The sequence below is a fragment of the Pogona vitticeps genome, chromosome 1 (genome assembly GCF_051106095.1).
Source record: "Pogona vitticeps strain Pit_001003342236 chromosome 1, PviZW2.1, whole genome shotgun sequence".
Taxonomy (NCBI): Eukaryota; Metazoa; Chordata; class Lepidosauria; order Squamata; family Agamidae; genus Pogona; species Pogona vitticeps.
The window spans coordinates 191111643-191129071 of record NC_135783.1 but is presented as its reverse complement, the minus strand read 5'-3'; the positions used below and the strand labels follow the sequence as shown (position 1 = coordinate 191129071).

General features: G+C 38.2%; 2 protein-coding genes across 2 annotated transcripts in view; one reads left to right on the top strand and one right to left on the bottom strand.

Annotated features, from left to right (window-relative positions):
• The window catches only part of AKAP19 (A-kinase anchoring protein 19), a 144947-nt gene that overhangs the window by 55228 nt on the left and 72290 nt on the right, over positions 1 to 17429 (top strand). The window lies entirely within an intron of this gene.
• Positions 342 to 17391, bottom strand: MSTN (myostatin). Its single transcript, XM_020802864.3, has 3 exons — positions 12635 to 17391; positions 8500 to 8873; positions 342 to 3360 (listed from the first exon to the last, which is right to left on the bottom strand). Exons 1-3 carry the CDS (start codon positions 13005 to 13007, stop codon positions 2980 to 2982), a joined length of 1128 nt encoding a protein of 375 aa, XP_020658523.1. The 5' UTR covers positions 13008 to 17391; the 3' UTR covers positions 342 to 2979.

Genomic DNA, 17429 nt, shown 5'->3' with positions numbered 1-17429 from the left:
TTCTCCTCTAATTGTTTTAGGAAAAGTGTCATTTTATACACGGAAAAATACGGTATGCCATTTAGTTAATCCGTCTCTCTAGTATTACAAATTCTGGCTGTGGTAGGCTTAGAGAGCTAGACATATTTAAGTCTCCTTGAATCCTGTGGCTAGGATCCAGAAAGACCATTTGTCTTCTTCCGCACATACATAAGGGGTTTCCAGCCATTCCTTTCCACTTTCCTCTTGCAGTGTCGCACATAGCTGTTTCCAGAGTAACATTCCATTAAGCTTGAGGTGATGCTGCCAGAAGAGGAAGTCAGCAGCTTCACTGTCAATAAGAGTTTTACATGCATGTATTATTTTTGGATTTTGGGGTGTTTCCAGATAAAGGGCTCTTCACACTAATAGTAAGAAGTCTTTGTACCGCTTTTCCAACTCTTTCTCCTTAACAGACTTTCTCTGGTAAGAAAAAAGATGGAAGAAATGGTGGAAAAACAAGGGGGTAGATCATGCGTGGAAGAAGAACCCAGGAAGAAATCAGTGAGGATGGGTAAAAGCCTCATCTGGAGCACCCAGAACAGTGCATCACTAATAGGCATTTAAATTGTGACAACTAAATACAATTCAGAAAAATATTTTTAATCCAGTTTAAATATTAGAAAAAGTCTGCTTTTGTTATATATACAGTAGAGAAGAGAAGAAAACAAAGCGATTGATACTCTGCTGTAATTTCATGAAAATGAAACAATAAACTGAATCCAGAATACAACAAATAGAGATTTGATATTGTACAAAAATGAAAATATTTTAACAGAAATTATAGCAATTATTGAACATTAAGCATGTTTTCAATAATCTTTCACATTTGAAAAGAACGTCCCTGAATAGGAAATAGGTAGATTTTGTTTTAATTAAAAATTACTGATAATGCTGAGCAAAATATACAGTAATGTGTGGAAATTGAAGTTTATTACATACTTATAAAATAAAGGTAATAAAATATTTGTACGATTTTAGATTTTAAGAAAAATACAATTAATAAACATATTAAGGGGGTTTGTTGTTAACAGTATATTGATATATTACTAAAAGTATGAAATTTAATGTTTCAACTGAATCAATACAAAATTTATAATTGATTGGGTTGGAATCAAATTGAGCAAAACTAGTTATTAGTGAAGTTCTAAAAATACTTATGCAAGAATTCAGCTTCACATACTGATATAAAAATTAGATTCTCTATGCAAGGTCTTTGCAAGTGGAAGGACATCTTGGGATTTTGTTCAATTTTATTGTACAATGCTTTAGCATGAAATAACTTTCCCTTCCACACATGGAAAGACATATTTGGCTCCAACCAATAATGTGCCACATTTATTCTCCTTCTGTATTTTACAAATATAAGAAAGAAGAAAAATAACTATATACTTGTCCTGCGGATTACATTGCTGATCTGGAAGTAATTATATTCACAATTGCTCTGATCCACTAATCTATATTCACATGGAATGCTTACATACAGGCTTTGTCATTCATTTTAAATTAATTTAGCAGAACCCATATGAGCAACAAGTGTACAACAGATGAGTGGAACAGTAATTGAGGCAGGGAACTTCATATGTATGTCACAGCTCTCAGGAGCACAAAAATATACACTGGATCATAGCATACTGGCTGCACAAGGAAAAAATAACTTCTATCATTGTTAGAAATGTAACTGTACATGATAGAACAAGCTAGTCCAAAACCTGTTGCCCCATATATTCATGGTATTTTCATAAGAAATTAAAAAACAAACATTTATTTACAATAAAATATTGTATGTGTATATATGTACATATACATATACACATTACACAAACTTAGTAATATATCAATGTTTTGTTTTTACAATACTGTACTTATTAATTCTATCCATTGGTTTTTCATAGTGCAAACTGTAATGCTGCAATGTGGACAATTTTTCCTTTTATCACTCTCTGTAATGTGGATATCCGCTAAAGCCAACAATCCCTCAAGAAATCCTCATTGCTTGTAGATAATTAATACATTATACTTGAGAAAAGAGAGATTACCATCACCATCTTGATTCCATGGTGTCTGCAGTTCTAGCACATCTAGTTTTGTTACTATGCTATAAAACCAATATTGTGCAACTGCTACTCGTGAGAATTTCTTCCCCTCCTCCTTGCAGCCCTCCATGCTGCCCAGATACAGTACTTGCTCTGAAAGGTTCTCTAGTCCATCTGAGCTGAAGCAGATTTTTAAAGCAAAGAGGGAGGGGGATGAAACTGAGAAGGGCTTGTTTTTGGATTCTGGCCATTGGAGGTATACTTGTTAGCACACCCCAATCTCTGGTTATTGGCTCCTACAGCAATTATTGGGATTAGACTGAAAGTTTACTGTGATAGCACCATTGACAGAAAGTAATGAGCATATTAATTATAAACGGAATGGAAACACAATGTACCTACCCTAATTTGTGGACGTTTCTGTTTTGTGGAATTTCATCTTATCAGTTTTAAAACTCTAAACTTATTCAAGTGTTTGAGGACAATCCAGTGGTACTCTATTCACTCTATCTGTCACCAGTATATATCCTTTAATGTAAATGGAACAGTAAATTAAACTGTTCAGACTATATTTAATAGGTCATTCCTTTGCATTCTTTGGAATAGAAGGAGGTTGTTTTTATCTATTTCTACCTGCTGTATATGATTATATTGTTTACATATGTGAAAACAGATCTCTTTCCAGAATGAGTAATTCATTGTGAAATCCTGTAAGTTTGATTGTAGCTTCTCTTTTTCACTGGTTAAAAACCAGCACTTTCATTAAACGGTCCTTCAGTTCACGTACTGTAGTTTTTTTCTGGTAAGAAATCTTTTTGATAACCTAGAATATAGCCTATTAGAAGTAGGCTTATTGTACAAAAATTCACAGTTTCAGAAATTGCTGAAGGGAATATTTTATGGAGTAGCAAACCTAATGAAGAGCTCATGAGCACCCACAACGATCTACTACCATGGCTGGTATCTTTCCATATATTATTTGTTCTTTTCCGTTGAAATACAGCATATTTATTGGGGACATCTTAGTAGGTGTGCAGCAAGGGCCTGCTGAGCCTCTTGGATTTGCTTGATGTACAAGATGAGTGTGTGGGTATTTTTGTAAAAAAACAAATTCACATTCTCCTGAGCAATAGTTTGCTTTGTATCTTTTGGGTGCAATTATCCAGTCCCATCCAAAAGCTTCAAAATCCACAGTCAGTGGGTAACGGCAGCAGCGAGATTCTGTTGAATGTTCATCACAGTCAAGACCAAAATCTCTACGTGATCTCTTTGGTGTGTCTGTAATCCTGACCTCTAAAAATGGATTCTATGAAAAAAGGAAAAGGAATTACATTTGAAGAAAGTACCAATGCTGTGACAACTGGATTAGACCAAACATTTCCCCCCTAAACTTAGCTTAGCATTTGAATGCTATAATTTCATAATACAAACTCTCCCCCCTTATCCTTAAGAAATACTCTTTTAAAATTGCATGTGGTAATACTTGTAAAATAAATCCATTTTACATTTCTTTTACTCTGCATGTTCATCCATGGTTGTTAAAAACCTATTTTTTAGTGTGGAATTGAAGGAAATATGCAGCTATCTCCATGAATCCAATGAGGTTTTAGACTTGTTTATCTTGAACAGAAGTAACCATCCCCCTTACTATAATGGAAACTACGGTATGCTTTATACAAAGTAGTTTCACTAGCAGTTCATTATATAGCATGATTTTCAAAGAATTGGGTATTTCTGATGTCAAGTGACCATATTTCCATTCATGCAGTGGGACTTGTTCTTCCTCCCTCCTCCCCTTCCATATCTGCTGCAGAGATCCCTGACTTTCCAGAAGATATATGGGGTTATGTGCAATCTGTAGGAAGAGGAGAAATCCATTGTGCCAGTGATGGATTGGCTAAGGGACATAGTTGGTTGCAAACAAACATTTAAAAACTCCATTAAGAATTCTAAAGTTCATGACTGAAGACTATGTAAAGAGAGGGGATCTTTGGATCATAACCATTAATTTTTCAATTACCCCATTAGAAGGGCTTGAAGGCATCTGCATAATAGCAAACTTCCAAATTTCCCTCAAATCAAAACTACAGTAGGGAGTAAAAAGGAAATGCAAAATAAGAAAATAGGAATGTGTTAAAGGGAGGTTGTTGGTCTTTAAAATCCTGACTTCCTTTTGTTCTTAATATACCAAATTTCTCAAATAAATATTGTATAGTTATAAATAGGTGGTGAGAGCAATGATTGGGGATCTTTGTTGTAGAAACCTGAAAAACAGCAACATGTTTCTGCTTTGTGACAGAAGATTGGCATTAAAATATTTGGCATTTCTGGCCTTTATACAAAGGATCACTTGAAAAACACCTGAAACTCTCTAGTATTTATGGAAACAGATTCTTCACTGTGTATTCTCAGCACAGTTAAACTGTTATGTCCAAGAAGTAAAGGATTCATCAGGATTTCTTTTTATTGTATACAGTTCATTACTGTAATGGCCTAAGGAGGTACCTTCGAAAACATGAAAGAAAAGATCAGTGCCAGAAGACCAAGAATCTCCAACCACAGCAAAAATGGCATTATTTTAGTGTATCAGCACTCTGATCACCATGCGGACTAGATAGTCTTTCATGGAAGGAAGTTCCAATGCAGTGTTGAAATACAGTGGACCCTTGACTTACAGACGGCTTGACTTACAGACTTTTTGAGTTACAGACTTCTCTGGCCGCAAAATTTAGGTTTGACTTGCAGCCTGAGAATTGACTTACAGACCAGAAAAAAACCAAAATGGAACAAAAACGGCCTGTTACGGGATTAATCGGTTTTCAATGCACTGTAGGTCAATGGAGACTTGACCTACAGACTTTTTGACTTGAGAACCGCCTTCCAATACGGATTAAGTTCTCAAGTCAAGACCCCACTGTAAGGAATAATAACTACAAAGAAAAAGAAGAAAACTAAACCAAAAGCTCCTACAGAAGTGCCAGTCTTCCTGATCCAAGCAAGCCAACATCCGTTGAAGAGGAACAATCTGCAGCTTCATCAGAGAAGGACAGCATCAATGGTTACCATGTCAATGGCTTGGCCAATAAGGCAGAGTCAGTGGACTCATTCAGTCAAAACTTGGATACACTTTCCATCAGTGCCAGAGAGTTGGAGGAATGTGAACCTGCTATGCCTGAAGTGCCTGATAGGGCAGCAGCACTTGAGCTAGAAAATGGAATTCTACAGTGGTGCCTCACAAGACAAAAATAATTTGTTCTTCGAGACCTGTCTTGTGAAATTTTCTTCTTGCGAGGTGCGTTTTCCCATAGGAATGCATTGAAATTTAATTAATGCATTCCAATGGGCCAAAAAACTCTGAAAAAGTCACTTACCAGGTAGGGAGCTGAGGAAGCACCATTGGAGGACTGGTGGGGGTCCCCTGCAACTGCGATCACCACTTTCAGAGGTCCCCCGGCAGTCCTCCGATGGTGCTGGGCAAGCCTCTGAAGACTTCCCTAGCACCATTTTTGAATTTCCCACCCTCTTCCCCTGCCTTTTTCCATTCGGAGGCTTGCTGGCAAACTACAGTGGTGCCTCGCTTTATGATTGCTCCGTTTAACGACGAAACCACATTACAACGAACTTTTTGCGATCGCTTTACAATGTTTCCTATGGGGGAATTTCACTTTGCAATGATTGGTTCCCTGCTTCGGGAACGGAGTCTTCGCAAAACGATGATTTTCGGACAGCTGATCAGCGGTTTCAGAATGGCCACCGGGTAAACAAAATGCCCCCCGCTGTTTTCTGGGACGGATTTCTTGCTGCACAGGCAGCGAAAATTGCCCCCCTATGGAGGATCTTCGCTGCACTGTGAGTTTCCAGCACATCAGAATGCATTAAATGGGTTTTAATGTGTTTCTGTGGGCTTTTTAATTTCACTTTACGACATTTTTGTTCTACAGCGATTTCGCTGGAACGAATTAACGTCATAATGCAAGGCACCACTGTACACCAGAGCACTGGTGCTGTCCTCTGAAGATGCTGGCCACAGAGACTGGCGAAACGTTAGGAGGAACACGGCCAAACAGCCCGAAAAACCCACAACAACCATTAGATCCCGGCCATGAAAGCCTTCACAAATACATAAAGCACTTTACAGTGGTGCTCCGCATAGCAACGTTAATCCGTTCCAGGATTAATGTCGCTATCTGGAAACATCGCTAAACGGAAAGAAAAACCCCATAGGAATGAACCCTGTTTAATGCGTTCCTATGGGGCAAAAACTCACCATTCAGCGAGGATCCTCCATATGGGTGGCCATTTTCGCTGCCTCGGTAAGCGGGGGGCCATTTTGGAACCACCAATCAACTGGCATTTCCCCCCAGCTGGCCAGCGGGCCCTTCAGAAGGAGCCTCCCGAGGAAGAGGAGGAGGTGAAGCGGGAGACAGGGAGCCAGGCGCCCGGCCGCGCCAGGGCCCTTTCCCTTCCCCTTCCGTCGGCCCAGGAAGAGCAAGCCGACGGCTGCCGGCTTTTGGAAGAAGAGGGGGAGGCGGAGCCAGGCGCCCGGCCGCGCCACGGCCCTTTCCCTTCCCCTGTTGCCGCCGCCGCCCCAGGAGGAGCGAGTCGGCCAAAGCGCCGCTTGCAGCTGGCCTGGGAATGAGCGCACACCGCCGCCTCGTCGGAGGAAGATGGCTCCCCTGCGGTCCTTCTCAAGCTCCCGCCGGCATTTTCCCCCAGCTGACCGGCGGGAGCTTGAGAAGCTCCCCCGCGGTCCTTCCGATGCCCCCGCCGGTCAGCTGGGGGAAAATGGGGCCCATAGGGAACATCGCAATGCGATCGCTTTTGTGATCGCAAAATCCGCATCGGTATGCGGATTCGTTGTTAAACGGGGCACCCGTTAAGCGAGGCACCACTGTATTTGTGAGCAGAAATACAATGAAGATTTGGGAAGGGTGGCTTGCTTCGCTTGTTATCTAGATGCAGTAAAGAGGAGCACTGAATCCTTCGGACATGTTTAACACCCCAAAAATAGTTATAAGTTCAGTGATGCTTTGAGAAGGAGCACATATTTAGATACAGGAAAACTCAATTTGTGGAGTTATATGATGGATCATGATAAAGGTAATTAAGTGATAGTGCTAGAAACCATCCATCTGGAAGCACCTATAGTTTCTTGTTGTTTCTATAGAGATCATTTGAACAGGTGTGAATTCCTTGGTAAAGGAATGAAAATGTTGAATTCTCTTTAATATTTCTCATTATTTTAATTTTTTTTCATATGTCTGTGCCTTCTCTAAAAACATCTGAGTCTAGATTAAATAAACAATATTGCCAGAGGGAGTAGCATTACAAGAGTACAAACTAAAGTGTATCTGGAGTTGCTAGCTGGCAATTCATTTTTCTGCACATCACTGACTTCATTGAAGCCACATCGTTTTCTAAAACTTGCAATTACAGATGCTTCCACAAAAAGACTAGACTAGTTATTCCTAACAATATAGTAAAATGCCTTCTATTGAGTTGTCCTCAGATATGGAGAAATTGGTTAGAGGGAAGTTTTTCTTCTTTTCTTATAATAGTAGAACCTAGGGTCATTAAATGAAGCTGAACAGTAGGAGATTCAAGAGTACAAAAGGAAATACTTATTCAGGCAGCACACTATGAAAATTACTGGTGCTGTATCTGATGATGGCCAACAATTTAGATGGCTTTAAACAGGGATTAAGCACATTCATATGGGATAAAGCTGTCTTTGACTGCTGCTCATTATGGCAATATAATACATCCATTATCAAAGACAGCACTCCGGTGGGAAACAACAGCTTTTTAAAATGTTCTTATTCCATATTTATTGTAATGTTTGCTTGAATGTGCTAGCTATAGTAACTGTTGCCTAACTCACCATAGTTATATAGAAACAGGAAACTGGAGAGCAATTATTATTATTTTGTTAACTGAATATAAAGGCTATGAAAATTTGCCCCTTAAAAACCTAGCAATTCACAGTGGAAGGTACTGTTAAGAACTGAATGTCCCTTTTTGTGACTTAATTACATAAACATGTTGTAGATAGAAAATGCAATAGATAGGAAAATGGATTGCATTCATGCATAATGGTCATTTAAACTGTTAGAAAGCAGGTAAAATGTCCAATCTCTTGATTCTATGGCTTAAATACAATTGGTAGTCTCAACCCATCCAATTGACAGAAGTTACATAAATGGTGACTCACGGAGTTCCCAATGATTCAGTAACCCTACTATAATTACCAGTAAGGTTTAGGACAATGACTTTCAGGAACTTTCACATTGTAAAGCTAATCAGATTTATCTGGAAGCAAGTATTGGAAAAGACAATGCATATGGCCACAGGCTTAGAACATGCCTATTTTATTAATATAAATTAAATCTCATTTGCAAATGCTAAACGAAAAGAATGTTCCTGTAGGTTTTCATATGTAGCTTACCAAGCCATCTTCCCCTGGTCCTGGATATGTTACTGCAAGATCTCTTCCCTTTTCATCCAGTGCTTTGATTTCAATGCCCAAGTTGGATTCAGGTTGTTTGAGCCAGTTTTGCAGCACACTCTTCACATCAATGCTCTGCCAAATACCAGTGCCTGGGTTCATGTCAAGTTTCAAAGATCGTATTGCAGTAGAAGTTGTACCATCTTGCATGGGTCTGATGAGTCTCAGGATCTGCACAAATACTGTTGTAGGCCTTTGGACTTGTCTTAAGTATATCCACAACTGGGCCTTCACTACTTTATTATACTGTATTTTAGAACTAAATTTAAAAAAGCAACATTTTGGTTTTCCTTCCACTGGTATAGGAAAATCAGCTATAAATGAATGGATAGAAAACATTACATGTTTGCAAGCAACCAGAAACATTTGAAAAATAAAGCATTAAAATTAATGGTGTTTCTAAATGGCTTCGTAGGACTTCGTAGCAATAACTTGTGATTTGTAAAAGTGGCGCTTGCCCTTGTCTAGTGAGACAATGCATAAAGTATATCCATTTTAAAAGCCTTCTAGGTCTATCCCTCCCACCATGTTCGCATAGGCATCCTTCAGTCTCGAGAGACTGTGGTAACATGCTCTGAATCAAGGAGTCTCCTTTCCAGAGCATGAAGCCTGGGTAAAGTAATATGGAGGATAGGCTGTTACCCAAGCAGCAGATCCCCCCTCTTCACATTGCTGAAATGGTCCAATGGAAAGGCAAGAGCCAATACAACTGGTTCCAGCAACGTCGCAGGAGTTGGCAGAACAACACGAACTGCCTTCAGGACTCCAGCTCCAGATTTTGCCTCAAAGTTATCTCCTGAAGCTTTTTCCATCAGTGGATATAGCCACAAGGCAGTGGAGGTTTGAAATCAAAGTTTTCCTTCTCCTAGATGGGCTGCCTTCCATGGCTGATGAGCCCCACCTACCCGGCCTGCTCTTTAATAGTGCAGAAGTATGATCCGACCCTTAAAAATTTCCTGCTTCCCAGGTATATGCAAATCTAATTGGTTTTCCTATTTACCATATTAGGGCCAGAGATAGAATCAGAGAGTTTATATTTTAATAAACATCCAATCCTTCTTTTGTCACAGTTAGCTATACCTCCTAACATATGTAACAAAATTTTATACCCAGTCTACTTGTGTGTGAAAACATTATTCCCCAGAAAGACTGAAGTGCCAGACATGCATAAACATACTGCATGGGAAAGAGGAAAAGGTCACATCCAATAATAAGGAATATATACAGAAATACATATTATATCCCATACAAATATTTCAGAGTGTATGCCCTGTGCTCTGTTTATTCATGCGTGCAGTATATAATCTGCTCTGTCCTGGTCTAGAACTGAGGCAATCATTTTTGAAATTTAAAACAGTGCCTTGACAATAGATTGTGGCCTTATGTGCATCATTTTTTTTTGTACTAAGTTAAATCTACCTCCTATGTTTTTAAATAGAATTTCTAAAGCAGCTTACAGTACTCATAAAATATAGTGGTTTCTTTAGGGCTTGTTTCTTAAAACTTATTTTAAAGATAATTTATATGTCATTTTAAAGCTAACTTTTACAATTAAAACCACAGAAGAATTGGACAGATGGCAGGGAATCAAAAGAGGAGAAAAGAATAAATCTAGAATTTTGAGATTCTGATAACGATGATGAATGTTTTTATTAAAGCAACACATGATATGCCAGAAGTTTAGGATGTTTTAGATTATCCTGAAAAGGAACAGATCCACTGAATTGTATGGAAGGTGAGAAAAATATTCAGATAATTTGAAGACTGGGGAAAAAATTAAAATGTTGTGACAAATGTGTAATTTATTTACATATCTATTTACTTTAGATATTCTAGAAAAATAAATTTTCTCTCCCTTTAGAACTATTACTTTCAAAGTTATGCCTAAAATATTCTTACAAAAAAGTGTTGGTAGCATATACTTTTTGAGTCCTTATATTGATTTCTGGTGAAGACATGAGGCTTATATTTATAATTTTAGTGACCTATGAGAAGGAATATACCCAAGGAGTCTTCCGGAAGCTATGTAGTTATACTAGCTGACCAGCTGTACAAATCACTCTCTGAAATACACTCCCCTCACCCCACTTAAAATCACCAGGGATACTGAACACACTGTTCAGAGTACTCAGCCTGAAAAAAGACTGTGTCATGTAACATCTTTCTAAGTCAATTCCTAAAATATCTTTATATAAAGAGAAAGAATCAGCTGTCGTTTCCTGTTTAGAAGGGCTACTGCCCACAAAAGCTTGTTACAGATAGAATATGTTGATCTTTAAGGTCCCACAACACTTTTTGACGGATGTTGAATTTATTGGACTTTCTATAATGCCAAACCAAATTAACTCAGAGATATGTATTTCACTATGCTGCCTGTAGTAAATCTAAGTCATATGTGCCCAGATTTTCATTTCATTTCATCGTCATCTTAAATGCTATTCTGAAAATTGCTGCCACAGCCAAATACTTTAGCTAATTAAGAACATAAGATGCTATAATATAATCTGTGCAAAAGATACTTGATAGGAGTCATGCCAGGTGCCTAGCACTAAGAAACTGGAGAAACTCAGAAATCTGCTCATTCAGTAAATCTTTTCATTCCTCTATAACACAAATAATAGAATTGCTAAATTGTTCATTCATTCAATACTTAAAAGATTGCACTGTTGATATTTCATTTGTGTTTATGGTAATATAAAGATATAGGTTGTTTCATTAATAATTGTCAACAGCCCTATGAGATTAGATGAAAACATATTTACACCAGGCTTGAGTGCAGTGTTGTGAACATTTCTGCAACTCTCAAAAAATTCCTTATCAATCATGTTCAGTAATTTCAGGGAATGCGGAGTGCTCCAGTGTTTTTGTAATAGTAAGGGTGTGTCCCCGATGAGAACTGGATAAAATCTTGTTTGTTGCTTGTTTGTTTACGTGGTCACATTGCCAGTGAAGAAACGGCTGGCTGAATAGCTCAGATACCTAGTGAGTTAGGTGTCCAGCTGCAGAGTCAGAAGCTGGAGTTTGATTTCCCACTAAGTGTTGTCCGAGAAAAGCCAGCCTGTGTAGCTTTGGTCTATTTGCATGGTGTCAGAGTGCCCCCAGAAGAAGGAAATGGTAAACGACTTCTGAGTACTCTACTCTGTATCTAAAAAAAACTCTAGAAAGCGGTGCCCTAAGTCAGAACAAACTTGACAGGACACAATTAATAATTATTAATGAAGAAACTACTATGCCACAGTGGAGTTATAGTACATAGGATATTGGCTGTCTATACTGTATTGCTTTCAATATGATGCATGTTTAAATGTGCTTTGAGAGACGTTGAAGCTGAATTGGAATTTCAAACTGAGAGCAAAGCAGCTCTGTTCACACCACCATGTGGCCAAATATAATTGGTTTTATGCTTCTGTAATGTCTTGAAGGTGTATTATATTATCAATTATTGGCCAGAATCACAAAAAGGAGCAGAAGCAAGAGTTTATTTTGTGGTGGTGGTTGTTTTAAAATGCCAAAAGAGAAGGAGAAAAATGACATTAAAAAGCATTGAAAGATGCGAAAACTGTAGATTGGGGACTGCATTTTTCATGTTTTTCATACTCAAAACATGGCATAATTCTAATTGATATACCTGTATAGTGAAAACATAATATATGAGGGCACCGAAGTTAAATGTTTAACATTTTCAATTCTATCCACTTTTCAGCAAATTCTTAAAAACAGGTGTCTTCAAAAGGTTATCTTTATAATATTCCTGTCATTTATTTTTCTGAAACTTTGCACAAATGCCCTACTAAAGTATTGAAAAAAATAAGATTAAATGTCTTTTTCTTCACCTTTTCAGCAATGGTTGATGGGAATGCTTCTTATATATTACATATTGCATTAGATATATATAATGTGTAGTAGATATTATATATAAGGGGAAAATACCATTATTCAAATTATTTCAAATATGTTCTTCTATCCCCGCTTGCATGCTTCAATAAACAGTTTATTAGAGAATATTAAAAGGAGCTTGTTGCTTCTAACACAAAAATCAGTAGAGCAGTATTTTATAAAGTGATACAGTACTTACACTCTGTAGGCATTGTAATAATAGTTTCAGTAGTAGCATGGTAATCATCATCTTCCAAAGAGCCATCACTGCTATCATCTCTCTGAACATCATACTGATCAATTAGTTCTTGTAGTGGAGGAGCTTTAGGTAAAAGTTGCCTTATAGCATCCCGACTAATGTTAGGTGCTTGTTCCAGACGCAGTTTACTGAGGATCTGAATTTTTATAGCTTCTATTCTTGAAGATTTTGTACTTTGCCTCCATGTACATGCATTGCATGGTCCATCTTTTTCTATGTTCTCATTTGCCTGGTTGTTTTCATTTAAATCCACTGGACCAGGTATGATTAATACAAGAAGGTAAATATAAAGATACCTTTTAAACTTTTGCATGATCTAACATTCACTGCAGTCCTTTTTCTTCTTTTCTTTTTCTCTTTCCTTTAGTTCTTTTTTAATCTTTCAGTACTCTGTGAATCACTGAAGGCAAATGCAATCTGAGACAACTCACTACTCTGGTGAATCTTGTATATTCCAAGAGGGCTTTTTATATTCCAACCCTTCATTAGGCTTGTGTCGTCAAAACCAGTGATTGGCTGTTAAACCAACAATGAATCTAGCTGTCAAATGTTAAAACCATGTCCGTCATAAGTTGCTAGACTGCATTTTGTTCCTGCAAATTGTGAGCTGATTTTTTTTACTATTCCATAGAGGGTATCTCCTCACATACTAAAGGAATATTTCCAAGGAACATGGCCAGCAGTATCAAAAGATAGAATTACCATTCTTAAATGTGAATCAGCTGCTTCTTTTATTATGAATCCATCTATATATCCCTCTCACATCCAAAAGGACCAGTAATTGAAATAGTAGACATTCGCAAATTTTAAAAACTGTACCATAAACACTCTTCTTAACTGTTTGTTTTATCATAAGTTGAGCAATGAACTGTGAGTACACTGTGATTAAAAAGACTGTGTCTCAGTGTTAATAGCACTATATAGATAATGTTTTATTCAATTTCATTCTGTTTTACATTTAGTGCATTCAGTATTTAAGGTGATGGAATATTGTTTGCTTTATGTTTGGTAATCCTAAGCAATAGCTTCTTGAGTGCAGTAGCAGATTCTATTCTATTCTATTCTAATTTTTGCTAAGAGCCTCGTGGCACAGTAGTTAAAACGCTGTACTGCAGCTAAAACTGTGCTCACGACCTGGGGTTCAAATCCCAGGTAGCCGGCTCAAGGTTGACTCAGCCTTCCATCCTTCCGAGGTCGGTAAAATGAGTACCCAGCTTGCTGGGGGGACAATGTATAGCCTGTATAATTAAAAATTGTAAACCGCCCGGAGAGTGCTTGTAGCACTATGGGGCGGTATATAAGTCCAATAAATAAATAAATAAATAAATAAATAAATAAATAAATAAGGCTTAGGATGTCCTTGAGAGCATCCCACAATATCTAGTTGATATAATCAGCTTTACCAGCCTTGGTTGCTTGGTGAGAGGTGGAAATCAGGCTGAGAGAATTCTCCTTTGGAAAGGGAAGTTACCTTATGCAGCACATAAAGAACCGTGCTTCTATATCCAAATCATCTGCATGCTTGATTAGGCTGAGCATGTCATATGATTAAAATAGAAATTATTACAATATGATTACTTTGGTTTCCCTCATTTGTAAACCATTCTGTTTGTATTCATTGTTATACAATATAGTGGCTGAGAGCCAGTAATAAATTGCAACTAGAGTAGGCCCATTTAAGCTGTGGGGATTTAGTAAGTAAACTACTCCCTAAATTCTGCTGATTCAATAGGTCTTTGGTTACTACTTGCTGCTGGATTTCAGTTGCTTATGTCTTTATTAAGGAGAAAAGCTAATACCTTGGGTATCTATTAATCAAAGACATGGGCACTTGTGGTCTGATGTTTTTGAACTGTAACTTACATAATGCCTGATTATTGGCTGTGCTGGCTAGGACTAAGGGGAGTTGTAGGCCAAAATGATTGGAAGGACCAAAATTGCTCTCCCTTGCTCCAAATTAAAATTTTCAGTTAAAACTAATATAATTTGTAAATTTTACATAATATTTAATTATTAAAAACCTGTAGATTTTAGGACTTTTATTACAGAAATAAGATTTCCATTATGTTACAAACTTCATATGATAAATACATATTTGCTAGGTGCTGTTTCTTTTTCCTGTATTCCAAAGAGGTAGCTGTGTGAGTCTTATTTCAGCTTATTGACCAAATAAAAGGTGAGAAAGGAAAAGGGAAGCTAAGGACAGAATGTTGTTGGTTTTAAAAGTAAAAGCAAACAAAGTGTCCTGCTTATATACCATCCCATAGTGCTAAAAGCCCTAAAGAGCGATTTACAATTTAATTATGCAGGCTACAAAAAATAATAGATTTATTTCAGTGTGAGCATTCATGAACCAACATCCACTTCCTCAGACACATTAAATGCTCATACTGTGCTATCTACATTTCCATATATCCCTGTCTTGTCAAGATCATGACTCACTGAAGATACAGCCAGGAGATAAAATGACAATGTATAGGTAACACAGCAATGAGGCTGTCAGTGAGACTATTAATTATTGAAAACTGCAGGATGAGTGATTAGCTGTGTATCAGTAAATTTAGCTGTCATGAAAATGCTAGAGATTGTTTCTAAGGCAGAGCATGGCAAGGAAAACAACTATTTCATACATAAGATGTTACATAAAATTAGTTTATTAATATAAATAGGCTGAAATCTTCTTGCACAGGTCTGTGAATTTAATAGAAATGAGTTTAGCACTAATTAAAGGCAATTTCCAGGTGCACTTGACTTGTACACAGTGTGATAAAGTGACATGTACCCAGAATCCTCCGAGGAAGCCTTTGATCATAGGCAGTTCATCACTGATCAAACTCATCATTGTTACACAGACACAGCTGTGCAAAAGAATTTCAGCCATACTGTGCTAAGAATCCTTGTTCTTTATTTAATCCTTTAGACATACACTGGAATTTGTGTATGTAGGCCTACTTCTGCCCTCTTCAATTTTCCTTTGTAATGTTTGTAATGTCTACACTGCCCAGTTTGATAACCATGACATAACCATGACAGTTGTTTTTCTATTGTAACTTTAACTGCTTCAATCACACATTGTCATCAATATTTTGCAAAATATTAATATTTAGATGTTAAAATATTTGTTATAGTATAGATATTGATTTGAGCAAAATAAATTGCTAAATATATATAATTGATATTATATTTTACATATAATAATGTAAAATGCAACATGCATTTTTCTCTGTGCACAACATGCATTTTTCTCTGTGCACAACATTCATCTTAGGAAATATATGGCACATAAGAGAGAGGTTTCCACCCACCAAATATTCTGCTGAGATCTTTATTTGTGTTCATTCATCCCCACATAAGCAAGCAGGACCTACCATATATTTGTCAGTGAAGTTATCAGTGGGAAAAGGGTCAGCTTTTTAAAAAAATATACTGTATAGCGCTTGTACTATCTTTCTCTCACAATTTTGGGCCATATGTTACAAAATTGTTCTGAAACCAGAATGATTTGCTGAACATCTCTACGGGACTAGCAAGAGCTGGAAGAGAGGGAAAAGTTAAAGGGATGTGTATCTTAATAACAGAATTCAGTATGTATGCTACACTGAGTGAGGAAGAATGTGTGCTAAGTAGAGATTAAGAATAGGTGAGAAGTGGTATAACAAAGAAAGCAACATGGTGAGGTTCTTCTCTTTAAGAAAAAAAGAACTGTAGAAAACCTACAAGACCAGAACTACTCTGATGCCAAGCAAAACTGCTGTTCTGTATGCTGACTAGAGCAGTGGCCCCCAATGTTTTTAATGCCAGGGACCGGATTGTTGAAGACCATTCTTCCAAGGACCGGGGGGGGGGCTGCTGTTGCTGGCATCCGTGAATGGGGGTGGGGGTGGAACGTCTGTGCATACTTGTTATGCAGTAGGTTGTTGGAGGATAGCTATGAATCAACCACATTACATGTATTGTGCCCTTTGTCTCCACCCCCACCCCAGAATAAAGAGGCAAGACACAGGTGTTGGATTAATTAGGGCCACACTTTATTAACTTTAATTCTTGTTGTTCCCAAGCAGGGGGGGCTATAGTAAAAATATATATACCAAAATAAAAATATGTAAACAGAGAAAGTCCCATGCTGGGACTGAAAAAACAAAAAAAAAACAAAACCCGACCCTCAATTCCTCCCCCCCAAAAAACCCCAAAAGCCACCCAAAACTTGTTTTAAAAGCAGCACCTTACCGGTCCCAAGCCTCCTCAGCCTCCTGGGGACCACCTTTTCTCCCCTGCTTTTTGAAGGGGGGGGGAGAAGGAACTGACCCTCCACTGTGTGCCAGGATGCAGGTGTCCTCCACTCCCCCTTCCCTGCCAGCCTGCAGCTGTCGAGGCGCACCTTCCTGCATGTCCAAACAAATCCCTGTGCAGTTCTGGGGTGGGGACAGGGTGGGGTGAGGATCCTTTTCCAGGGGTGGCTGGGTCTCCTGCCCCCCATTAAGAGGGCGATGGGATGGGCTGAGGGGGGCAGGAGGAGGAAGAGGAGGAGGAGGGAGGGCTAATTAATACCTGGTGGCTTGTGCCAGGCATGCCTGGTGCACATCGTTGGCTGCTGCCAGAGGCAACCAGGGCACCCAGCCCACCTTTCCAGGCCAGGCTCAGGGAGCTTTTAAATCCAGAACACGGATCCTGCCTTGCACCACCTCAGGAGTAGTAGTAGTCGTAGAAGCAGTAGGGATGGAGGGCATGGTGGTGT